The sequence below is a fragment of the Motacilla alba genome, chromosome 8 (assembly GCF_015832195.1).
Source record: "Motacilla alba alba isolate MOTALB_02 chromosome 8, Motacilla_alba_V1.0_pri, whole genome shotgun sequence".
Taxonomy (NCBI): domain Eukaryota; kingdom Metazoa; phylum Chordata; class Aves; order Passeriformes; family Motacillidae; genus Motacilla; species Motacilla alba.
The window spans coordinates 23,601,654-23,617,030 of record NC_052023.1 but is presented as its reverse complement, the minus strand read 5'-3'; the positions used below and the strand labels follow the sequence as shown (position 1 = coordinate 23,617,030).

Genomic DNA, 15,377 nt, shown 5'->3' with positions numbered 1-15,377 from the left:
ATGACAGATTCCTCTGGGTCAGGCTGCAGTTGAGGGACAAGGAAAGCAGTTCCTCGAATAGCATTTAGACGAGAAGGGTGGAAAAAACAATCCAAAGGAACATTCAACTCATGAAATGTGGATTAACATAAAATACATTAAAGGAATGCCCTGCATGTAACATAGAGGGCATTAATGAACTTGTTCCTACATGTTTAATCAAAAGACTTAAGAAAACATGTGTATCACGTCCATGTTATGACTAGTTGCCAGAGCAGCCCTCTCCCAGAACAATCCTATGGCAGCAAATCCTCTGCCTGTGCTAACCTGCCCTCTCTAATCTCTGTTGGTCTCTGTGCTCATACAAGAACAGAATACACCACCCAGATCAAACACAGATATTAAACAGGTACGCTAAAAAAAGAGAATCCACAGCAAAACTTAATTAGTCTCCAGGGGAGGGAGACACCAGGGACTATGGAATCCCTTCTCAGGACATTATTGTGCTGCTGGAAAAGTATCTTATCTAGGTCATTCTTTTGACTTTTCCTGCTCAATTATTGGAGGAATTGTTTCACAGTCTCCTTTGAAGTAGGTATTCAGGCCAGCAACAGTGCAAAGTGGGGAAAAGGGTATCTTCAAAAGTGGTTAATGAAGACCAAAAGGGAATTTTTGCAGTTTGTCATGTTTTCACTGCAGATAAAGGTGCCGTTACAGCTGAGAGAGGACCTACACCATGATAGCTCAAAAAGGCCATTATGGCTTTCAAAAAAGGGATTATGAACATACTTTGGTTTTAATCCTCTACCTTGAAAGCCATAAACCAGAGCAGTAAACCCTGAGCCTCAGCACTCCCTGCCCATGGCAGGCAGCTGGAACTACATGACCTTTAAGGTCCCTTCCAACCCAAACCATTCTGTGACTCTCTGACAGTCTATTTACCTCCTGCAATTACGCTGCTGCCCTTAAGCCAATTTCCAGCAGAAAAATGCCAGCAGTGCCCAAGCTCCAGCCACAGCTACAGCTGCATTGCAGCTTCCCAAGCTGAGGCAACTCTGGTGGAGCATGTGACATATCCTAAATTCCTCCTCTGCCAAGGAGGTGGGTGGTCCTGCAGGTAGGGTTGATACAGGAATCAGTTTTCCCACCTGCTGTTTTCCTCCTAATAAGGGGAGTGATGGTGGGTGTAATATAGGTGTATATATATATATATATATATATATATATATATATATTTGTGTGTGTGTGTGTCTATTTTTTTTCCAGGGCTGTTGTTTTCTATTAAGAGGAATCTCACAAAGCCGTGCCATTTCCTAATTAATAATAGAATAATTATAATTAATTGTTATCTACACAGGCCAATTTAAAAAAAAAATAAATTTATACTTTAGAGCAGCGTTTTCACTTTGTGATTCAACATCTCTGTTAATATACCAAAGTTCATGTAGAATGGGGCAAGTGAAGTATAGAACATTGTTGCCCAGCAAGCAGAGGTTCTTTCACGGAAGCATGAAATGGGTTGGAAGGGACATTAAAGATCATCTCATTCCACCCCTGCAGGGACATCATCCCCTATCCCGGGCTGCTCCAAGCCCCATCCAACCTGGCCTTGGACATTTCCAGGGATGGAAGGGATGCAGGAATGGGATATAGTCACTTAGAGTCACTTGGAAAGGGGAACGTGGGCAGCAGAGAAATACCTGCAAAGCATTGGCCTGGTTTTTGGTACATAAGCAGCAGGGCAAAATGAAAACCCCAAAACATCCAAATATAATAAACTGTCTGAAGGAAAACATTAATTAAATCAAACACACAGCAAGCACTACCTATATATAAGAAAATAAATACATCTTGCCTTCACCTGTGCAGTCTGACTCCATTCAGAGCAAAGCTGGCAGAAGCAGCTTAAACCCAAATTCCATATTGATGTAAATGAGGATCATACCTGCAGCAGCCAAAGAACAGGGGCTGCCAGACCCTCAGCTCCTGGGCAGGACTGGCCCACCATGGATGCTGCATAACTCAGGTGGGTCTGAAAGTCTCCAAATGCCTGGAAACGGGCACACAGAGCTGCCCTGTACATATCACAGGAGCTGGAGTGAATTCCCCTCCACCATACTGGATACATCACTGTATTCAACCATGACATAAAAGAAAAAAGTTGGCTTTCCTTCCTCTTAAAAAGGGAAATAGCAATACCCTGAAATCACATGGCTTCCAGGCAGCTTCCCAAGCACACTTTATTTTCATTGACTAAAGTAATGCACAACAATGGCAATTGAAAGCAGATTTTCCTACACTATAAAAAGTCTGACTGTATTGGAAAATAGCAGGTCTTAAATCATGTTATTTAGCCCACACCCATCCCTGCATAGTGAAAGAAAATGGGGTATCCAGATAGAGAAATATGAGTTGTGTGGGATGCCCAGGCTCACAGCATCCCCAGCAACTCTGGGTGTTCCCAAAGCACACCAAACTCTGCCTTCTCTTTTTTCTTGACAGACAGCCAGCATTTTTCAGTTTGATAGGAATCACTAGGCAGCTGCTCTGGAAGGAGGAGATGGTAGGTGTAATTACTGCCCTGGTAATCAGGATTTGCCTGGTTTACTCTGTGAACAGAGTCACAGCTCCAGTGGGTTTTCTGACAGCACAGCTCTCCTCATTCCTAGAGAAGAGCCCGAAAGGAGACAGGTGGAAATGAGATCAGATTTGGACTGAACATTGGTACAATATTCTACATGTACAAGGCTCACACCAAAATTAAAATGACCCTTACTGTCTGTCTCATAGCACTTAGGCCAGTAATTGGTAAAACTTTCCCTGGTCCTGTGCTTCTGGAAACCATCCAAACTCCACTGATCAGCATGGAAGCAAATCTGTGTGCACACTAATCCTTTGACCCCAAATCTTAAAATATTTTCTGAACTGATCTTTTTTAGGAATGAAATATGTCTCTTTGAGTCCCAAGAATCATCTTCATTTTAAAGGGAAAGAAGATGAAGCAGAATATTATATATATATATATTTATTTATATATATATATATATATATAATATATATGTTACGTGTGTGTGTGTGTTTGTGTGAAATCTGTATGTTATATGCAATGTAGGAAAGGTCTCGTCTCCTTCCATCTCTAAACTTTCGTTTTCTTCCTCCACATTTTCAATCTGTAAACACAGGCTCTTGGCAAGTTTCCTGGCTCTTTCTTAGGGCAAGAGGAAATCTGTCCAATTGTTTGACAAACAAAGCATCCTGATAACATTTTATAATTAATATATAAGAATTTCTCCGCCTGTAATCTCTGGTGTGGCCACATTCAATAGAATTGGGATTATTTTTTCTTTTAATAATCAAAATCCTGGGTTATTTCTGTAATTTTTCCTTATGATTTTTGCTGTCCTAAAATTTAACCTGGTTACCCTGTCTATGGCATGCAAATGTCCTTATTTGTCATTCCCCTTACAGACTGCTTACTGCTCTGTGGGTTTCAATTCTACTCTTAATAGCCAGAAAGGGGAAAACACTTCTTTTTAGGCATATAGGAAGGGAAACAATCAAGATAATGAAGCCCAGTAAAAATCTCTGGAAGTGAGGTGATAATTCCAATCACTTTGAGGCTAAACAAGCCACATGAGGCAAATTTACTGGAATGGTTTTGTGAAGGTCTGACTTTCACAGGAGCCCAAGCAGGAAACATTCCCAGCTCAGGACCTAACCCTGGCTAATCTTTATGGCCCCTTGGCGGAGTGCAGAGCACCAGGGCCCTGCTCCAGAGCCAGGAGAGCGCTCCTGTGGCACGAGACATCCCACATCCTCTTGTGTTCAGTGAGCTGGAGAGCAGGCAGTGTGGTTCAAATGGTCTGGGTATGGTTATGAGCAGCTGTGGACAGATCTTGCTTCTTCCCTCATATCCTTTGTTTCTTATTTTTTAAACCTTAGGGCTGCACAGGAACATCAAGTCTCCGGCTCATTACGGGACCATGTGACTGCTCTGGACTTTGAGCTCAGATAAACTCCCTACTGAATGAAAACGTGTAAAATGCTTCCAGCAGAGATTATTTTGCACCAGGCTGTACTAAGAAATGCAGCAGAATTTCAACACTCACATTTCAGAGGCACAAAGGAGAGGAACCATCCTTGTCCTGAGTGCAGCGTTCGGGGGAAGCTCTAGAGCGCGCCTCCCTTTCCCCCCATACTCACAGCAACACTTACACCAGCCTATGGAAGCAGATCATGCTTTAGTTTGAGGAATAAAATATCCTGATTCCATATAATGACTCATCAGCTTCTGTCTAATCAAGGCACGCTATTTTGCTTCCAAAAGACATCTTCAGAAATCCCAAAATCACACACTGACATCAATAAAATCAGGTCCAAACTGGCCCCGTTGGGATGAATCTGAATTTTTGCATGCTTTTTAGCTTGGAGAGATACCAGAGTTTATCTAACATATGGATAAAGAAAAAGAAAATCCCAGCCCTGATCATTAGGATGTTTTTCCCTAGGTGCAGAACTTATGGTTTGGACTCTGGCTCACTTCCAGACAGAGTCATTAGGGACTGTTTTCCCTGTGGTTTTCGCTGGATAAAGCATTCCTCTCCTGCTCTTCCTGTGAACATTTGTACCTTGTCATGGGGCACTAATCAGTACCTCCTGCCCTCTGCCCCAGACAGGCATTTTAGCAAAAAGTTAAATAATTTCTTAAAGTTGTAATTATACCACAGTCCCCTCTAGATATAGTTGGGAGGAGCAGAGATAGAATTTTAATTTTAAGTATAATTTGATAGATAGAGAGAGATAGAGATAGAGATAGATAGATAGATAGATAGATAGATAGATAGATAGATAGATAGATAAAGATGGATCTGTTAACACTAATTTTGAGTTCCTAGGGATCCATCAGACACTATCTCCTGTATCAGAATGGTGGCTCATGGAGAGGGACAGCATTGGCAAAAGAGCCAAAGGCTGATGCTGCACATCCAGAAATGCACTTTGGTTGAGGGAACACTCCTTCAATTAACCCATCCAATGGGGTAGTTTGGGATTTGACTCCCGTCCTGTAAAGATGTGATACTGTTGATTGAGGAGATTGAAAATTTGACGGGTGTGGATCAGGACAAAGCACCAAGCAAAGAAAAAGAGGAGAGTTTCAGGGGGAGATGTAAAATTTCCAGTGCCTCTGGTTGAAAAGCTCTAGAGACATTTAAATGGAGCTGGAGAAGCAATCGGCTCCATCCGGCAGAGGACAACACACATCCCTGAGGTGCGACATTGCCATCATGTGGCCATGCCAAGCCTGCAGGAGCACCAGCAGGGACAGGAGGAACCGGAACGTCATCCCACATTCGCAGCTTTTTCAACTGTCTTTAGCTCTGGCAACCTACAGGAGAGCTGGCGAGGGGGTGACACCCTCCTCTCCTGACATCCCTCTCCAAAGAAAAGCACTCGTTTCTCCAGAGCTGCCCTCCTTTATGCCAGGGAGCAGAGGCATTTTCTATTTCCCCAGGCACAGCACTGCCAGGGTGACACTGCACTGCGCGGAGCAGAGCACAACCGACCATCCAAAATGTCCAGAAACAGCAGAAATGACGAATGGAACATTCCTGATGTCAGGAAGCCAATCTGTAGGAGAAATCTAAATGACAGCAGCACAATGGTCTGGATCAGGAAGGAAATACAGTACATATATATGCAAAAATGTATGAGGACAATATACAGAAGGTAGTATAGAGTCAGGAGTGGAAAGCAAAGCAAATCAACGAAATTAGGAATTTAAGGGAAAAAATAAATACTGACAGAGGGCAAAACAGGGTGGAATGCAGAAGTGAGCTGAGATAAAACAGGCAGATGGCAATGTTTTACAGTGCAGCAGCAACAGAATTAAACTGGATCCAGGAATGATGAGGGGCAACGAGAGCAGCAGTGAAGACAAATAATTTCCTGCTCGAGCCAAAAGCTGTTCATCCACCAAAATTTGTGTTTGCCTTCCTCTGGCACCCTGGTACAGAATGGCCCAGTGCTTCCTGGAATTACAGGAGGGGGACACAAACTTCCTAAGAAAGGGAAAACCTTGGTGCAGAAGTACAACAGGAGTTTTCTGTCCTGCTGGCACATCAGGCAGATAAACACAGAAATCATTTGGAAAGAAACTCAGTTGGACATTCCTTAGAGCTCCCAGATTTCAGCTATAACAATCTTGTAGCAAAACTTCACTAATAAAAAAGGGCAATAGTATCACTTGAGAAATGAAAAAAAAATATTGACAGGCACAGAACAGCAGCTCAACTCCCACAGATGCCTGGCCCAACAAAGGCAAATTCTGTTTCTGTTCCTGTCTCCCAGAAACTGGCTTCTGGAAACATCTAAAAGAACCGGCCTGCTGTCACCATCCCAGCTGGGAAAGATCCTTTTGCACTGAACTGCCCAGACCAGGGAGGAACCTTCTTCTGCACCACAGAATTTGCAAAGAAAGGTTGCAAGAACACTAAAGTGGAAACTTAAAAATCCACTGAAGGAAATCAGATAAATATTTGCTGTAACTCTGAGCTGGACCTGCTGACATGGTAATGACACCTTTTTCAGTTCTTTTTTTGATGGTGTTTGCATGGTTTTTTGCCATATTGAATCATGGAATCACCTGTAACGATCCTAAAAAAGTGTGGCTGTTTCTATTGTGCAGTTTATCCTCTCTAGGGTAAATGAGAAATTTTTACTCGTTTTTTTAGCAAAAAGGCTGATTTGTGAATAATGCCCTCAGGCTCCAAGAGTTTTGTGGTTTTGTTCTCTGTGTCATCAACCAAGTTTCCATATGCTGCTACAAGTTTCAGTAGCTTCTTGTGTCCACTGTAATGTATAACACACTTTGTGTGTGGCATCACAGGGGCAGCCCCTCGTCACCCAGCTCTGCCAGCAGGTACACAAAACTGACAGCAAATTAACCTAATAGGAATTAAAACATCTCTTAGGACAGCCTTTCCCCCAGGAAAGCAGGGAAAGCCATCTGGACAGCAGAATTTAAAGGCTTTTTCCTCTCTCAGCCAGCCTCCCAACAGCCTTTCCCAGCCATGGAAGGCAGTCTGCTTCCTCTGATGACTCCAAGCCAAGGAGGGCTTTTCCCAGGTGCATTTCTGCCCTCTCAGAGGGAACAGCCATACCCCACACCCAGAAATATAGTAAGGCATTTAAAAATGCCAAAGGAATAATTCAGTGGAAGTCCTCATTCTGAAGTGTTTCCCTATGGCACACACCTGCTTTGAGGATGACACAGAGCCATCCCATTTTTGGTGTGAAACCGAGATCAGAGATGGCAAAAAACACCAATAAAGTCCCCTCCTGCCAAATTTAACCTATGGAATAACTGTGGGTCTCAAATAAGGGATTATGAACATACTTTGGTTTTAATCCTCTACCTTGAAAGCCAGAGCAGTAAACCCTGAGCCTCAGCACTCCCTGCCCATGGCAGGCAGCTGGAACTACATGACCTTTAAGGTCCCCTCCAACCCAAACCATTCTGTGACTCTCTGACAGTCTATTTACCTCCTGCAATTACGCTGCTGCCCTTAAGCCAATTTCCAGCAGAAAAATGCCAGCAGTGCCCAAGCTCCAGCCACAGCTACAGCTGCATTGCAGCTTCCCAAGCTGAGGCAACTCTGGTGGAGCATGTGACATATCCTAAATTCCTCCTCTGTCAAGGAGGTGGGTGGTCCTGCAGGTAGGGCTGATACAGGAATCAATTTATCAATTTTCCCACCTGCTGTTTTCCTCCTAATAAGGGGGGTGGTGGGTATAATATATGTATATGTGTGTGTGTGTGTGTGTATATATATGTGTGTCAGTCCATTTTTTTCCCAGGGCTGCTGTTTTCTATTAAGAGGAACCTCACAAAGCCATGCCATTTCCTAATTAATAATAGGATAATTATTATCTACACAGGCCATGTGTGACTTAAAAAAAACCAACAAAAACCAGTCAGGCTGTGGCTATTTTTTAACCTCCAAGGTCACTAGGTGCTGTTGGAGTGCCTGAGCAGTCCAAGCAGGGCAGCTCTGACCTCCGCTGGAGCCACACGGGTCCTGCCCAGCCTGGCGCTGTCCTGAGGGGGACAGAGGGACCCAGACAAGCTCGGGAAGAGGCTCATGGGAATCTCATGGAATTTAACAAGGCCAAGTACTGGTGCTGCACCTGGGTCAGGACAACCCCTGGGATCAATCCAGGCTGGGGAAGAGCAGATGGAGAAGGATTTGGGGGTGAGAGCTGGAGCTGCCCCAGCCCTGAACCCCCTGCCCTGGGCTGAGCCCCAGCCTGGGCAGCAGGGGAGGGGGATTCTGCCCCTGTGCCCCTGAGCTCAGGTGAGACCCCACCTGCAGAGCTGCCCCAGCACAGGGAGGAGCTGGAGCCGCTGGAGAGAGTCCAGGGGAGGCACCAGGATGGTCAGAGGGATGGAGCAGCTCCGCTGGGAGAGTTGGGATTGTGCAGCCTGGAGCAGCTTTGGGGTGACCTCACCGGGGCCTTGCAGTGCCTGAGGGAGCAGATGGGAATCACGGGGACACACTATTTACAGGGGCCTGGAACGACACAACAAGCAGGAATGGCTTCAAAGTCAGAGCATGGTGACAGCAACATCAAGGCTGTGACTAATTCTGGTATGGGCCATTTACTTAAGAATTGAATTCGATGATGCTTGTGGGTTTTTTCGAACTCAGAATACTCTGTGAGTCTGTTAAACTTCAAATCGAAAGAGAGTAAGTTTAGATGGGCTATAGGGAAGTTGTTCCCTTCTTCCCAAGGGAGGGAGGGCCTGGCACAGGTTTCCCAGAGAATCTGTGGCCGCTCCATCGCTGGAAGCGTCCTAGGCCAGGCCAGACGGAGGCTGGAGCAGCCCGGGCTAGGGGAGGTGTCCCTGGCGGGGTGGGCCGGGCTCCCGGCTCCCTGGCAGCGCCGGCCGCCTCAGGCTCGCGGGCAGCGCTGCCGCTGCGCCGGCGCCGCTCGGGGCGGGGCGGGCCGGGCGGCGGCTGCGCGGGGCGGGCGCGGCCATGGCGAAGCACACGGTGTCCTCGGCGCGGTTCCGCCGGGTGGACGTGGACGAGTACGACGAGAACAAGTTCGTGGATGAGGAGGACGGGGGCGACGGGCAAGCGGGGCCTGATGAGGGCGAGGTGGACTCGTGCCTGCGACAATATCCTGAAGGCAGCGGCGCGGGCGGAGCGGGCGCGGCCGCCGCCGGGGCGGCCTTATAGGGGGAACATCGGCGATCGGGCACCGCGGCGGGTGGGAAGCGCCGCGAGGGGCTGAAGGGAAAGGGACTGAAGGGGGAAGGGGCTGGCAGGACAAGGGAGGACGCTGAAGGGGGAAAGGGCTGACAGCAGGAAGATGCTGAAGGGGGAAGGCGCTAGCAGCAGGAAGAGGCTGAGTGAAGAAGGGGAAGAGGCTGAAGGGGGAAGGGGTTGGCAGCAGGAAGAGGCTGAAGGGGGAAGGGGCTGGCAGAGAGAAGAGGCTGAAGGGGGAAGGGGCTGGCAGAGGGAAGAGGCTGAAGGGGGAAGGGGCTGGCAGCAGGAAGGCGGCCCACCTTCCTCCCCTGCCCGCAGCAGCCGCAGTGCCCCGGCTGCGCTCAGGGAGGTGTCCCGGGTGGATGCAGACAGGGGGTTCCTGTGCCCATAGAGGTCCCTGTGCCTGCTACCAGGGCTGCCTCGCCCAGCTGGCCCTTGGTCGCTTTTCCCTGGGCTGCTCTCCCGGTGGCTGCTGGGGCTGGATGTGACAAGCTGGGACCTATTCTCGAGGGCTGCAGATTGCAGAAGTGATGGAGAATGGTTTCTTTTACTTGGATCCTCTTTCAGGGAAAGGCCTAGGAAGTATTCAACTAGGCCAGCTGTAGTTCCAGCTGTATAGTCCTGGAACTATACAGCTGCCTGTTGATGCTGTTCCAGCCTCAAATGGCCTGAAAATTGCTGCCTTAGGCTGTAATGTCTTCTTAGCTGGCGAGGGAATCCTTGGATTGGAGTGTTTTCAGTCATGCACAAGCCAGCTACAAGTATAGCTGTCCTGGTACTTGATGTCCATGTACTTGGTGTCTGGTGTGTGGTCCTTAACCATCTGGCACAGGGAACATGATGGCTGCACTGCAGGCAGCTCTGAAGAACCCTCCCATCAACACAAAGAACCAGGCAGTGAAGGTAAAATAGCAACTGCTTGCTCATGAATTACTTCCTAAAAATCCTTTCCTGTCTCTGCTACCTCTGTGCCACTAGTTGTACCTTGAGGAGGCCAGAGGAGCAGAATTTAGGGTATGCTGTGATGTTGAAACATGCATGACCGCAAGTGTTTTAATCCTGTTCAAAGTACTGTAGGTCAGGTACAGTACTGTCCACGTGCCTTTAGCTTGGTGCTGGATCAGGTGTGGTTCTCCTGCCAGTGCTGGTTGTGTTTTGTGTGCCCAGGTGTCACCAGGTGCCTGTGCCTGACTCAGAGCAGACGTGGCAGCTCACAGATGTAACCGCTGTGTGCTCAGGGAACCAGGGTTGCATTTGTCACCTCTCACTAACGAAACCACCAGCACTGAGCTTACAAAAAAGGAAGAATTGTTTTTTGTCACATCCAATCAAAATGAAGCTGTTAAAACCTCAGGAAAAGCAAGCCCTCCCCCTGTGATAGTGTGGGAGTCTGCTGCGTACGTGCATTTCTGAATATCCCCAGAATGGATCCTGAATAGCTCATGATTGCAGTGGTGGGAGGAACAGGCTGATAAGATATGGCGCTGCCCAGCTGGTGAGTGCCTGCAGTCACTTCTGCCTGCCCAAGGAGAGGCCCAGGGGCATGGTTCCTGGCAGGGCTGTTCCTGCAGCCCCAGCCCTTTCCTGCAGGGTTTTACAGAGCCCTGAGAACCAGCTGTTACAAAGAGAGCTGTATAGCTTTGTCCTCACATTAATGACTTGTTTCCATTAGCCCTCTGTTGAAGGATTTAAGAATACACTTGGTGGTGGAGTTGAAGAGGGTAGAATGACTGAATATTAATACTTGCCTTAATTTTTTGTTACTTTCAGAACTTAAATAATTTTACTTACAGTCATGTGAGGAGTCTTGCTAAGCCAAGTGATTATGGGATATTAAATTGGGCAGGAAAACTGACACCCTATAGTTTCTGTAGGGGGAAGGTGCCTGAGGTGTTTGTGCGATGGAATTATTCAAAAGTCCAGCAACCCTGAGACATTGTTCTCTCCTCCTGCCTCAGTTAGTGCTGGATGAACGGGAGGAGCTGCTCCTTGCTGATTACATGGCTAATTGCTGCTGTAAGCACGCCTCACACATTCCCAGGCCTGAAATGACATCCAGATCAATGGTTATTAATTCTTAATATTAATGGCCAGTCTGCATCCAGTGTGCCTGGGACTGCTTGGAAAGCACGTGGCTTCCAGCAGTCCCCTCTTCCAGGCTGCCAGTGGCATTTCCCTGGATCCCATTAATGGTTGTGTCACGTTAAACAGTACAGAGCTATGGAAAAGGCTCTGGTGGGAAGGGGAGCCAGACAAGCACTTGATTGTTATAATTCTTTTGGAACTTGATAGATCTTGAGCTTCCATATGAGCATTTCCTCTTCAGCCATAATTAAGGGGTGCAGAATTGCAAATACTAACAGAGGCAGAAAAACTAGAGCGGGGCAAATGTGTTAAACTCTTTTACCTTGTTTATCCTGGGGAGGACGTGTTTGTTATACCTTACTATGACAAGCTCTTCAACACAGAGGTGTTAAAGAGAAAAATGCTCTAATTCAGTTTGTTGAGAGAGAAGCAGTGTTTGGCTGTGCCTCCCACCAGGATGGTTGTGTCTGTGCCTGCCTGTTGACAGGACCGTGCTGAGAGCATCGTGCTGAAGGTTCTCATCTCCTTCAAAGCCAACGACATTGAGAAGGCGGTGCAGTCGCTGGACAAGAACGGGGTGGACCTGCTCATGAAGTACATCTACAAGGGCTTTGAGAGCCCCTCTGACAACAGCAGTGCTGTGCTGCTGCAGTGGCACGAGAAGGTGCGTGCGCGGGGACAGCTCCTGCCCGAGTGCCCAGGCCTGGGCCTGGCAAGAACCCCCTTCCTGGCTGGTGAGACTCAGGTGCCAGATTCGGGCTGTGACGAGGGCATGGCCCTGGAGCTCACAGCTGAGTTACACCTCCTGCCCGCTGCTGCTTCCTTGAATAAACACCCGACAGTCAAAATTTGGGTTTCTCTTAGACTGAGGCAAACAAAGTGGTTTCATCCAGCGATTCAAGGAGAATTTCTTTCCTGGAGGGAAGCAAAATGTGGGGCTTGGTTATGCAGGGAAATGAAAGCTTAATTAAAGTTAAAAAAGCTTTCTTGAAATCGAGTATGATTATCATACCCTGGCACCCTGGCTGCTGGTGTTGCGTGGAGGGCTGGCAGATACTGATGTGCAATATAAATGTGATCCAAGTAATTTCTTAGGCTCCCAGGATGGTTTTGGTTGGGAGGGACCATAAAGCTTATCTCATTCCACCCCTGCCATGGGCAGGAATGCCTTCCACTATCCCAGCTTGCTCCAAGCCCCGTCGAACCTGGCCTTGGACATTTCCAGAGATGGGGCAGCCACAGCTTCTCTGGCAAACCTGTGCCAGGGCCTCCCCACCCTCACAGGGAAGGATTTCTTCCTGATACCTACCCCTGCTCCCTGTCAGTTTGGACATGGCTGGAGTGACAGAACGAGGGGGAAGGGCTTCAAAGTCCCTCTGCATCATTCTTGTCAGCTTGTTCAGGTCCTGGAAGGGAGCTCCAGGCTGCAGCTGGCATGGGCTGCTGTTCACTGCCATGTTTCCCTTGGCAGGCGCTGGCTGCTGGAGGAGTTGGGTCCATTGTGCGTGTTCTGACTGCCAGGAAGACAGTGTGACTCAGCAGGGAGTGACGGTGTGACTCCAGCAGGGAGCCGCTGCTCCGAGCCCCGATCCCCTCCCGGCACAGCCGCCCCGGGGCAGCCCTGCCCCCAGCTTTGCCTTCGCCCTGCTGCTTCCGTCATACCCCACCAATGATGCGCGCCGTGATCTCTCCTGCAGTCAAATCCTGGAAAATTATGAAGGTGGAATTTCACTTCTAACAGGAATATTTGGTACTCGCCAGCCTTTCAGTAACATATTCAGTGATGTAAACAATTTGGTGTTTAGAGTGATTTGCATTTGTGTGTAATTGTGGCAGATTTGGACCTGACTCTCTGAGCAAGTGCTGAGGGACACAGGGCAATGTCTTAATTTTTTGCTAGCCAAGCAGCGTTTTTGAGCTGAAATCTTGATATTTGAGAAGTGGGGCAGCTATTACTAACACAGGTAACTGGACCATAATGCCTTTGGTCAGCCTCTGACCCTACATCTGTGAATAGAGAGAAAAAAAGCTCTTTTCCAACCCAAATTATCATTCCAGAGAGCTGAGTATTTTCCTTAACCTGCTCAGGTTCCTTGCCATCAGTCTGATGCTGGGTCCACAGTGGGAAGGTCACGGTGGGATGGAGTTGTCCATCATGCAGTTTGGAAAGTGGAATTTAAAAGGTTAATGGTCCATTTACACTGGAGCCCAGCCCAGTGAATTCTTCTTATTTTGGGGAGCAAAGTTCCTGAGGAGAAGAAGAAAAAGCAGCTTTTACACAGCAAATCACCTTTCAGCAACTGGAGAGTGATTTGGTTTTGTCAAGCACAACTAAATGGCTGCTTGGGATAGTCTGAGAAACATATCCTGGTATCGACACCATCCTTGCAGAGCCTCTCTGTCTTGTTTTCTGGTTGTGTAGGGTGTGTAAGGATACCAGACAGCTCACATTCCTGTTGCATTGTGCCTCATCATGTTAGCTAGTGGGCCAGTCAGGTTCCCAAATAGAGAGCAGAATTTTAAAGAATTAGGAAAGCCCAGGGCATCCCAGACCATGGATCACCTTAGAAGGTTTAGGGCCAGGATGGAAATACGTGTGGTTTAATTTCACTATTTTACTACAGTTCAGTTGTGTAAAACTGTTGGGGACCTTGTGAAATCTTTGCTGTTTTTTGATATCTGCTTTGTTTTTGTAATAATAATAAAGACCAGACAATAAATCGTCACTGAATATTTACTCACTGTGTCTCACATGCCTTCAGTGGAGACAGGAACCAGCATGGTTGCCCCTAAACCATTCAGTGCCTCCCCAGTTCTCTTCCTAGGGTGCTTCTCCTTGCTCACCTGCTCCAGAAGAACACAGGCTCAAGCACAGGAAGCACTGAGATCACCAGGTGGGAGACCCAGCTTGCTATGGAAAGCATCCAGGTTTCACCCATGGATCTGTACAGAAATTCTCCAGGTGGTGCAGCCAGGGTTCTGTCCTTACAGCTCTGCCAGGGTCTGTGATTGGCTTCTCTGGTTCTTTCCTCTTGCCCAGATCTGGGTTAAGACATCGATTAACCTCATTTAATAAAAATAAGCTGTAATCCCAAAGAAGTGGAAAGTATTTTCTGAAGCAATTGATGCCAAAGCAGATCAGCTGCCTCTAGATGGCATTAGATAAATGGAGTGAATAAATTGAGTGGTCTTAAGGTTCTGCAGATCCCCTTGGGTGAGGCTGTGATGATTTAGGAACATTTACAGAACACGTACATCAGTGTTTCTGTTCAGGGATGTGCTAAAACACGCACTGATGTGGGGATAGGGCAGGATTTGCAGGGGCAGCTCTGCTGGTAATGAGTGACAGGAGGGGAAAAAGTTAATCCAGTCTTAAAAAACAGCCTCTTTCCTCCAAATCCTGCCCTGCTTGCATTGGTGGATGGTATGGACACCATGCATGGACAGGGGTTCAGATTCCTGTCAGGAGAAGAAGCCTTCAACGGAGAGCCTCATGCAGGTCAGACTGGGAAGGGTGACAGGGCCTACAGAGCTCTGCTGCCTTCAGCTTCAGCCACAGCACATGGCAATGGCACCTTCTCATCACATCCTGCTTCTGTGCTAGCTGAGAGCTGCTGCTGTTCTCACAGCCAGCTCAGTGTCTGCCTCCATTTGGGAAAAGAGCCAAAACCTCCAGGTCCTGTGCAGAGAGCTCTGGCCTGCCTTCCTGGGAATGAGCTGGACATGCCCCTCCACTTCTCCCCAATATAACCACTCACAAGAAGATCTTCCCTTGTGTGTAATGGGGGGCTCTTTGTGCCTCAATCAGTCTTTTTTTGACTCTTCAGAAATTATAGACTTGTACGTATTGTAGCTGTACAAAGTCAAAACCTGTGCACTGCACCCCAGCTGGATTTGGACATTTCTCCATTTCTGACCCCTCTATTGGCAATCTGGGTTTGCTGGATTCCAAGAGTCTTCCAGGAAATGTCACCATCACTGTTGCTCACTTCCTGTTGGACGTTATCATAGAAGAAACAAGTTTACCTACTGAGTCAGCTT

At 47.6% G+C, this 15,377-nt stretch overlaps 1 protein-coding gene across 1 annotated transcript; it reads left to right on the top strand.

The window, feature by feature from the left end:
* The first annotated feature begins 8,945 nt into the window (after positions 1-8,945).
* Positions 8,946-14,078, top strand: ARPC5 (actin related protein 2/3 complex subunit 5). The gene is made up of 4 exons (XM_038144073.1): positions 8,946-9,160; positions 10,082-10,154; positions 11,824-12,000; positions 12,808-14,078. The coding sequence occupies exons 1-4, from the start codon at positions 9,018-9,020 to the stop codon at positions 12,868-12,870; spliced, it is 456 nt and encodes a 151-aa protein (XP_038000001.1). The 5' UTR covers positions 8,946-9,017; the 3' UTR covers positions 12,871-14,078.
* The last annotated feature ends 1,299 nt before the right edge of the window (positions 14,079-15,377 follow it).